This window comes from Xiphophorus couchianus, chromosome 4 (genome assembly GCF_001444195.1).
Source record: "Xiphophorus couchianus chromosome 4, X_couchianus-1.0, whole genome shotgun sequence".
In the NCBI taxonomy this organism is placed as follows: Eukaryota; Metazoa; Chordata; class Actinopteri; order Cyprinodontiformes; family Poeciliidae; genus Xiphophorus; species Xiphophorus couchianus.
Window position 1 is genome coordinate 23164402 of NC_040231.1, and position 10860 is coordinate 23175261.

A 10860-nucleotide genomic window follows, 5' to 3' on the forward strand; every position below is an offset into this window, starting at 1 on the left:
TTTGTGTTTTCATAAACTAAGCGATAAATCCTCATAGCTGCCAGAAAAGTGTCTAACTTTGTGAAATCAGTTACTGAAATAAATTAACTTTTCAGTAATACTCTTAATATTGGAACGTAATGTTCAATGTTTTGAAAATTAATTCAATGGGGCTTATATTTTTAATTACTAGAAGGTATGACTTATTTCGTGTAAAGAAAAATGTTTTACCATAGTTGACAGAAAATACAGTAGATTTTAAATGGCATGTTTGATCACGTGTGACAATTTTATTGGTGTAGTCCATTACTTTCAAGAGTAAATGTGGTAGTTATTGTTGCGATTTGGGAATAGTCCATTCTTTTGGTGTCTACTCATTTTTGTTTACTCTATATGTTCAGTTTGTCTATAATTGCACTTCCTTCCTTTATCTGACTTTCTGTATAACAAGTAGGCAGCATTTATATGCAGAAAGTACACCTACATGCATCAATATCCCTTGACTGTGGCTACCAAATGTGCCATCATTTATTATTTTACTACAGTCTTTGTCTTTATTCTGCTCTATATGTTTTTTTTTTTTCATTTTATGTTAGTAATGTCCTGCTTTAGTCTGTCAGTACTGTACAGCACTTTGGTTAAACATTTTTATGTGCTTTAAAAAATGGATTTGGATTGTTTATAATGCAGACCAACTCACAACAACCCACCACAGAAGTAACACACAGCTAAAAAGCTTCACAAAAGACAGTTTGTTGTGCTTCAGAATAAAATTCAGTTTTTATTGTTTCCAACTCAAACTACAAATAAAAGTTAAAGACATACAAGCCAATTCAAAAAAGGGTTTCAATGTGCCACCCAGCCAAATAGCATTTTCCTTTTTTTAACATGTAATTTTTCTTAGCATCAAACCATCCCCAACATACATTTACCCTCTTAAAAAGAAACAAACGCTGATGAAATCCTTTCACACCAGCAGCACTTAAACCACATATACTAAACACATTCTGTAACCCACTTACATTCTGCAAAACAAATACATATTAAATTAGCAAAAGAAATATTTTATATACTTACCTATGTGATTCATTATATCATTTTCTTAAACATTTAACTAGCACTATTAAAAAAAACTATACTTAATATAAGTTTACATTGAAATTATTTTTTTGTATGTATTTTATGTTTTGATATACAGTACATGTAACAACTTTTACTCAGTATGAAAAAACAACTCAAACAAAGACAAACTGTGCCACCCCAGAAAAAGCAACCAGTTCCAATATTTTGGTTCGAAACCAACACAACATAATTATTAGGCAAAGCTTGCCTCACCTTTCTCATTTTGAAAACAGAGCCCTTCAAAATATCTGTAAATTGCTTTCTCGGACAAGGAGGGAAAAAAAAGAGTGAAAACAGCACACAATATAATGTGTGCACATATACAGCAAGAAACATTAATATGAGAAGTTACAGTACTGACAAAATTCCTTTTCCTCACACACATCAAATTTAACAAGATGGATAAAAAGAGTAACAGTCAAATAAAAAAGGGCTGCAGTGGTACCCTCCGTTGACATACAGTCAACAAACAATCTTCATAGCTTACAATATGCACAGTGTTTCTGTGTCATGACAAACATGTAAGACACATTCCTGGCCTGAGTAGAAACTCTAAAAGCAGTGTATTTAAGTGCTCCAAGAATGACGAGCACCCAGTTGAACATCTGGGAAAGACCTTATAGAGAACAGCCTGGACCTAGTTTTCCCTTTCAATGAACTGCAGGTTGATGGGAGCAGCAGGGCAAAGCAGACCGTGGGTTTTAGCCTTGACATCAGTAGTGAGAGGAGACATCCCAATGTAGAACTTCTGAATGAGCTGCAAACAAGGCAAACAAACAAACCTTATTTCAAATGGCTAAAATTATAGGACATTGAGGTTGAAGGTTAAACAGAGATTGCAACAGCTTTTTGATAATAGAGAAGTAGGGGGGATTTTTGTGAAAATCCAATTTGAAGTAGGAAATGCTACAACTCAATGATGCCATAAAATAAAAAAGTGTTTTGTTTTACCTGCATTGTATTAGTTTGTCATACTTTACTATGACTAGGCGAGTCAGAGGACTCCTGACTCCTAACCCCTTGCTTCCACAAAACAGCTGGACAGCAAAAAGGCACCTTTACAGGTTAAATATGCAAAAACATTTGGGAAGACCCTTCTGCCTTCTGCATTAATTTCTTTAGTTCCAATTCCCTTTTTTAGAGAGATACTATATCCACTAAGCAGATTATACAGGAACAATCTTTAACAAAATGCTAAAGAGACTTTACAAATTCTTGATTAGTAAAAGGATACTTCAGTATTTTTGGTAGCATATCAACATGAATAGTTTGACTGAGAAAACTATAAATGCAAGAGGGATTATTTAGATAGTGTAAATTTGCTTTTCAATGGGTTCGCTGACAAGCATCTGTTAGTTTGACATACCCATGTAAATTTCTTGCTCAATGTCCAAAAACCTGGGATTATACCAACTACTCTTTCAAACATTGGTCTTTTTTTAAAAATAAATTCTAGCAAAATCTGAATTATCAACCCATTAAAATAATTTGGAATAAATTGCAGGTAATAAAGTTCTATGCATGGGATTAACTTCTATTAAAATGTATCATTTTAATCACACGCATTACACTCACAGACAAATTTTTATCCTCAAAGAATTAAGAAATACCCTACCCTGGTGAGAGCTAGATGCATCTCCAACTCTGCAATTCTCCTGCCAATGCAGCTCCTGATGCCGTAACCAAAGGGAATCGAGCCAAAGTTGTCAACGCGATCAGATGTGTCTTTCCGTACCCAACGGTCTGGTTGGAATTCCAAGGGACTGGGAAAGTTCTCCTCATCCAGAGATGTGGCGTAGTGACAGAGGGCCAGCTGAGTCTGAAGAAGAAAAAGTGGAAGTTGTGTAATGAAAACAGATGGACTATTGTACATGAATTTATGCACAAGAGATGTGGGAGTAGTGCTATATCATGTTACATCTGGTCCTACTTTAATGTTTTTGGCTGACATACGCAAAAACGTTTTCCTTCAGCACATGCACACCCTGGAAGCATCTTACCCCTTTGGGGATGAAGTATCCACCAACCACCAAGTCATCCTGGGTAATCCGGCCGTTGCCTGGGAGAACTGGAAAAAGCCTGCTCCCAGGAGAGACATACAAAGACTGTTATTCAGCAGCACTACACACTGCACCAGGCTGTTCATAAAGACTTTCTCTAAGACAACCGGAGAAGGAAAAGCTGAGAAAGAAAGTTACCAAACTAAACATGTCCATGTAAAGATTCCTAAAGAATGTAAGCAATGTTTTAAAGTCTAATAAAATACTGCTGAACTGTTTATGTCTTCCTGCTTGCAGTCTAGCGAGATAAAAACAATGTGTGTGCTATGAAAAGCTAAACAGAACGTACCTGAGAGTCTCTTTCACAAGCCCTCTGATGAGAGGCAGGCAAGGGACATCTTCGGCTGTGGGGACAGTTCCAGGTCCCAGAGTTTGTGTGACTTCTGTGTAGATTTGCTCCTGGATGTGAGGGTGTTGTGCCAACAGATAGCAGGCCCAAGAGAGGGTGAAGGATGTCTGAAATGCCAGCAATGAGACAATTGAAGAAAGTTGTTGTATAGATCACTTTTTAAAAGCCATTTGCTAATCTACTGAGAGGTTTAAAAAAATGTTGGATTTTTTTAGACGTTTTGTAACATAGGTGATATAAGAGCTTCTGTATGTTGCGCAACAGACAAAGGGGGGTTTGAGGAGAGCTAATTCCACACGCTGAACAGACACTCATGTTTTCCGCACAAGCTGGATTTTCTTTATCCTTATCACTTCTCATCCATCTCCATCTTGATTAAATGTCCTCGTATTACACCATCACAATGAGTCCTAACTTCGTCTTCTAAATGGAAGCAACATTACCGAATTGCACAAGTGGAAACAGCATAACCACGCATTTCTGCTTCACATAACCTTTCTGATGAATTTCCACAGACGTCAAAATGTCACAGAGATGAAACTTGACCCCCCGCCCCTTCTCCATAAAACAGACGACTTCCTCTGTGTGACTCACATTTCACTGACATTTTCATTTGAATGAGGTGGGTAGATGACCAAATGATATGAAAATGGGTTTTAACACTCCCTCTCCTGTTGACTGTAGAGCGCAACATCTGCTTTGCCCTCCCCCAAACCCACATTATTCCTTCTTTTCCTGACACTCCTGCCTGACTTTCCCATCCAACCCCCTCACTAATTACATACACAGATATCAAAATGGCACCCTTGTTTTCGCATACCTAATAGACATTAATGGGGTAGCTAAAGATAAAAAAAGCATGCATCCTTGCGTAGCTCATATCAGAATCCTCTGATCACCACACACTATTATTCTGCAGTCTACCCATCATGGAAATTATTTCTACTCATTTTCAGATGGCACAGATTAATGCACTGCCTTTGCCAAAAAAGAATCATATGACAAAAGTGAACCCATGTCCAGTTCTGAGAAGCTTAGAGCCTTTTACTTCCAATCCGTGCATCTTCTCTTCTCCTAACACCCATCATACACCCTCTCCTTTCTTCCCTTACTTCTTAACGCCAGTTCCCAGCTTTTCCCTAACATCCCACCCCTCCCATCATCTCACCTCTGCCCGGATTGTGCCATAATTCTAGCCGTAGCTAATGCGTCGTGACAGCTCTTGTGTTTGTCGAGTAAAGGCAACTTGCACTTCGGGGTCAGGTAATGGCATAACTAAGCCTGCCACCCCACAGGGCTGCGGCCAATTCACCAAATTTAACAAAAACACAGACACCCTTTTATCCTGTAGCCTCAAGCAGAGCACAAAACACTCCATCCCCCCTTAGTTCTCATTAATCTGACAGTACCCCAAACAAATTAGGCTGTAACTGCGAACAGTTACAGCCTAATTTGTAACAGACAACCGCAGGAAACAAAATCTTGGCTTAGTCAACTTCTGAAATATTTCCTGTAAACACCTTTAATCCACCACTTGGATTGATGGACCAAATATGTGAAATTGAAGCACACAAACCCTTCTACCAACTTCCGATCAAGAAACAAAAATGCTTGACCACAGATGTTCAAACTTAGTTAAACTAACAGCCTTAATTACTGTCAAGTAGAACAGTGCGTCTAATTAAGTTCTAATGAGGAAACATAAAAACGTAAAACGCAGATGTCTGGCACAGAAAAAAAAGGACAAAGGGACCCCTGTGTTGAGCTAGCAGACAGAGACAAATGACAAGAAACTAAACCAGAGTGAGAACATGTTTGTCAGTGGGATACTGTGTAACCTCCTGATTCATTCCCCTGACCAGACGCTGGCACAGCTACACAGGCACAGATGTGGCGCCAGTAACCTTACCATGCAAGCTAAACAATAACTCAGACACACCCAGAGTCCCAGCCCTTCCAACTTCTTCAAGAGGAGTAATTATAATAACACCACACACACACTCCAGACACACCACACACATACAGCACAACCACACGTACCGTATCGACCCCGGCCAGGAGCATCTCCGTCACGTTCGCGTAGATCTCCTCCACGCTCAGCTCCATGGTGGTGAGCATGTGTGTGAGCAGGCCCCCTTTCACCTTCTCCCCCCTCTCCACCTGGGCCTTGATCTCCTTGAATCTTTTATCAACATGAATCATGCCTGAGATTAGAGAGACACACAAAAAAAAAAGGTGGAATGAGTGCAGCGGAGTGTAGGGAAGGGGGAGAAAAAAGAAACACCATCCCCAATCCAAAATTAAGCAAGATTTATATACAAATCCACATTCTTTTCAGTTGATCTAAGACCATCTAATAGAAAATTAATGCTTTTGCCATAAAACTGTTCCGGGTTTCAAACTCAGAAGATTTAAGTAAAACTTTCAGACCATAAAACTTCGTATAAACTCGATAAATTATGGACAACTCTATCAGAAACATGGAGAGCAGCACTTACTTTATATAATTTGGCAATATTAACTCAGATTTTGGCCCCAAACCCTGTTTTTTTTAAAATTACATTTCTTTATCCAGTCACTTCCATGAACTTAGAACAAAATGAAAATCTAAAGCCTCTCACACAAAAAAAACACATGGATGCCTTTTGCCCTCTGTGTGTTTTCTGAAATGACAAAGGGGGCTAAAGTTATTTATGCCTCTGAGCCACCAAGTGAAGCTTATGTACGAGTTAGCTGGCTTCTCAGCTTGAAGATCTGAAGTAGTGATTACAGACCATTTGTGTGACCAGGTGTTCACGAGACTTCAGGGAAAACACAGCTGGTCCACTGTGGTGTGCTTTCATGTACTGTAAGCACGCCATTTGCACACACTGGACAATTGTTGTTAATTGGAGTAAGACAGAACATGTCACTGGAATTCAGCCAACTATCGTTCTTTCAGTAACTGTGACTCTTGTACCACCAATTTGACTGGGAGTATTTGCCCTCACACCACAAACAGTGAGTGTGGTCATAAAAATCTTCCTGCACGCTGGTGTGAGAGATCCCCAGCAAACCATGTTGTCGATGGTTAAGCAATGCCAGCTTGATCATTGAACACTGTCATGTGGGGGACAATGCCAGTTTGCTGGTGATTTATGAATTTCAACCAGTACTAGAGAGATGCTCATCTTTATGACAGAACTGTTTTGTGAAAAAAAGTTGAGGACCACAAAAGTACACTCCGTGTGAAGCAGAAGTCTGGTTGCCATATTTTGCTTTCCAATCTCAACTACTCTACATCTGTTGGCATTCTCGTTTTTATATGACTTTTGTGAAGTCACATGAACATGCAGTTCGCCGGTGACGAAGCACTCACTGAATCTGAACAGGCCATCCCAGGAGAGACAAAACTCTTCCCATGGTTTGGGAATGATGGGACGAAGCCACTTAGGAATCGCTCCGGCATACATGGTGGTCTTGAAGGAGCTGAACATGAGATGCAAGGCAGAGATGTAGTCCTGGGTTTCTTTGGGGACATTGTTTTCCAAACATCCCAGTCTGCACTCGTACAAGATAGCAGCCACACCTGTAAAGGACAAAAGTTATTCTTTAGTGTGCGGTTTTCTAGAATTTTGCATAGAACGATAATCTGCAATTTCTTTTAGCAATTTGGAGGTTAAATTCATGGAGACTGTTTGAACAATTTTGATTTGTGTTGAACAAGAAGACATTTAACAAGCTCCCTTTTCTCTCCAGTACCTCTTCTTCTGTCTGTTTTCTAACTTTTTAAATCCCATAAAAGTTCATGTTACCCTAATCAATTCAATGAATCTCAAGGCCTAAACTCGATAAGAGCAGAGCTTCTTGTGAAGTTCTTACGTCACAGAAACTCATGAGAAGTCCTAAAACAGTAGGACTTCCCAACAATCCCACTGTACAGCTTTTGTCAGCATATATACTATGCCCACTTCAAATATCTAACTACTTACAGTATATTTTTGTAGACCACAAAAGAAAATAAATTCTGCTCTGAACATGTGTCAAGAACAAGTGGCAAGATCTCCCAGACCAGGGAGAGTCAAAACTCTGTTCTTACAAAGCTTGGATTGGCTTTTACTCTTTACCAACCTTCCATGGCGTATTTGAAGAAAAGGTCATTCACATTGAACACAGTAAGTTCATCAGACTGCTGGGCTCGAAGGCTGTAAATTCTCCTGATCAGGTCATCCACCACCTCGTTCACATCGTCAGAGAAGACTGCTACGTCACGTGGACGCATGATGAGCTGTCTGAGCACGCTGCGCATGTTGAGCCATTTTTCTCCCTCACTGAAAAACAAGTTAGAGTGCGTCATTCTAAGCTTTCCAGTGTACTTTCGAAAATCCGAAGGACTTTTAATCTGAAATCTAAACATGGGAGCATAATATTGTTTATGCAATCTGTTTCTAATCATGGTACTTGTTTAGGAGTTTGTTTCAGGATTCGAAGACGAGAGGTTGAGGCGTCACTACTCACGCTGAGATGAGGCCAGTGGAACGGCCCCTCATGTCTCTATACTCATGCCAGGATTCCATGTTGGCCCTTTGAGGGGCCGCACCCTCAGCCCGCAGGACCTCTGCCACCAGTTCACGATCGGCAATGGAGACCACCAGCTGGGGTCCAAAGCGAGACTTGAAGATTTTTCCATACTTCTTGGTGTGCTCTTCCTATAAATCAGGGATGACAGTATTTATAGAGGCTCTTCTTCTACTCTATTCTTACAATTCAGCAATGATTTCAAACAGCTACTAACAACAATGTCTGAAAAGAAAATGTAATGAAATCAATCAACTGACAAGTACATGTATTTTCTAATAAATGACTTCAAACATTAAAAATAATGTTACTTGCAAGAGGGTCACCTAACAACCTTAATACTTTATAAGTTCAAAGCAAGCCAAAAGAGCTGGAGTATACACATATAACACATTTAAGTAAATGTCACTTTAAATCAAGATGAAATGTTATTTTTTTAACATTGGTTTACTATTTAGACTGTTTAAAAAAATCAATGTGTAAGGTAAAGCTTGAAGTTTAGATAGACACATAGGCAATATTTTCAACAAAATGTATTGAGAATGGCTATAAATGTGCATCCTTATCTGCAGAAGAAAAAAAACAACTTCTACAAGTAGGAATCAAACTTGTGATTATTTCAGCAAGTGAAGGCTCAGCAGCAGTCTTGATTTGTTAAAGTTTAATTTTTCGGTTTGTTCCTTAACCAAAACTCATTCCTTTATGTAAAGAATGGAATAGCCAGGGGGGGGATTTTAGTATTTCCCGTTTCTCGGACTGTTACAAAACTCAAGCCGTGGAGCGGAAAACTGACCAGGGGTCGAGCTCCGGATGCGCTTTTACGCAACAGTCAGTGCCATTCTGCGTATAGGTGGCAGATCTGGCTGAGGCTGAGTGTAAACTGGCTCTTTGCCAGCTATGAAAATCCAAATAAATAACTTCTGGTAAAGCCCAGATAGAAAAGACAGAAGAAAAAAAAACAGTCATTATTCAGACGTCTTTACCTGAATCTCGTGGATTCTGCCGAAGCCGTCTCTCCAAAAAAACTCAATCAAGTTGGAAAGAGTGCTCGGTCCGGGCATCTCCTTCAGGCTCTTGATTTTACTGGCCTCTCGGACCACCGCCGGTTCGATCAGCCTGGCAGGCATGGCCTCCTCCCCAGTTGCGGAGATCTCCAGAGCCTCGCTGGCCGCTGACTTGTGTAAGGCGCGGGAGACGAGAAGCAGCTGCTCGGTCAGCAGCCCGGATGGGGCATTCTTCCAGCATGCGACCGAGAAGCGATTCAACATTGCCATTGTTGAAAGAGTTTCAATAAAAAGCAGAGAGCGATAAAAATGCAAGTGTGCAACCTTCCTGGCACATGCAAAACGCAGAGTGAATTGTATTGTGGAAGCCTTTTAAATAGTGACTTGGGCAGCCTCGGCGCGCGTCTATTGGATGGCCGCTGCGAACTATGGGAGGAATAACTTCTGTATTCGGCTGTGGGCGTTTACCCAAAAAGTTTTAAGTCCATCCTGTCGTTGCAAAAGGGGGTGCAGTACAACGTGCCATTTAAGTTACATCACACTAATCAATTAAGCAGCGTACGTGCACGTGCACCGGCATGCAACGCGCGCGCGAACACACGCTGACGTTTGTTTCTATCTTCCCCCCGGGACACCGTGTTAAGGCAACGCATTTCTCAAGCCTCTTACTTTCACGTCGGCCACCTCATCCGAATAATTAACGTCAGACTTTAACACTAATAATAAGAAAGAAAAAAAAACATTTTTCACCAACTGGAAGAGCAGTTTCATCCCTATTGATACAGGAAGGCACCGTAAGTTGGTGTCACAGGGGACATTATATGATATAAACCCCGTCCACAACTAATGTGAGTACAAAAAAGATGTTGGCCAGTTGTATCAGCTTTGTGTACACGCTCACAAATGTGAGCACTCATCCTTGAGCAAAAATTACTATTAACAATCTAGGGTTATACAGATGTGGTTCACATGAGGATGAGATTCATGTGTTTTTTTTCCTGACATATTAAAGTTAAACATTTGCAACATCTTAACATTTATTAGCTTATGCTGAGCATAAGGTGTTAATCTTTTACTACACTTTAATTGCATGTTTTCCTCCCCCAACTTGCATTTTTTTTAAACTATTAAAGCTCAGTATTTGATTCCCATTCAAACATTTGTGCTAAAACAGTAGAATTAATCTTAAAGGGACAGCTCCAGTTTTAATTGTTTTTATCTTGTAACCAGGTTGCTATGTATTGCAAATTTTTTGCTCAGGTCCCTCTTGAAAATGAGATCTAGATCTCAACGGGGTTTACCTGATTAAATAAAGGAATATATAAAAGCTCCCCTCATTTAAGAGCATCAATCATCACGTTTTTGATCTTAATGTTCTTTGAGTTTCAAGAAATAGTAATAGTATTACAACTGGATTAATCATCAACTCTCTTTTCTCTACAGGCACGTTGATTCAAATCTGCCTTAAGGCTTTTCACTCTTTCAGATCCCGTAAGCCAGAGGTTCCTTGAGGACACAGCATACCGACCGCAAGTCAAAAGATGGCTGATGAGGCAACTGTGCCATGTCACTGAGTAAAACGGTGGCCAGTCCCAGATGGGTTCCCACACTTGAACTCTTTTGAAGCTTACACAACACACCAGGTTCTTGATTTTCTATTCAGAGAAGCTTCAAGTGTTTAAGAACCAAAGGAGGCAGACCCCGACTCCCCCCTTTTCTATTGCTGGATTGCATTCAAGTGTTTTCCTGTCCCTCATTGGCCAGAGAAAAGAACCCAGTAAATAAAGCT

The 10860-nt window shown here is 40.1% G+C and overlaps 1 protein-coding gene across 1 annotated transcript; it reads right to left on the minus strand.

The window, feature by feature from the left end:
- Positions 1-730: 730 nt before the first annotated feature.
- On the minus strand, positions 731-9505 carry cyp27c1 (cytochrome P450, family 27, subfamily C, polypeptide 1). The gene is made up of 9 exons (XM_028014135.1): positions 9051-9505; positions 8008-8198; positions 7621-7820; positions 6869-7078; positions 5551-5714; positions 3451-3617; positions 3102-3180; positions 2717-2920; positions 731-1858 (listed from the first exon to the last, which is right to left on the minus strand). Exons 1-9 carry the CDS (start codon positions 9339-9341, stop codon positions 1739-1741), a joined length of 1626 nt encoding a protein of 541 aa, XP_027869936.1. The 5' UTR covers positions 9342-9505; the 3' UTR covers positions 731-1738.
- Between the last annotated feature and the right edge of the window lie 1355 nt (positions 9506-10860).

Coding starts and splice junctions, on each gene's coding strand:
- cyp27c1 (XM_028014135.1), bottom strand. CDS start 9,341: ATGGCAATGTTGAATCGCTTCTCGGTCGCATGCTGGAAGAATGCCCCA. Junction 7,821..8,007: donor TCCACTGGCCTCATCTCAGC/GTGAGTAGTGAC, acceptor CTTGTTTTTCAG/TGAGGGAGAAAAATGGCTCA. Junction 1,859..2,716: donor TGCATCTAGCTCTCACCAGG/GTAGGGTATTTC, acceptor CCTTGTTTGCAG/CTCATTCAGAAGTTCTACAT.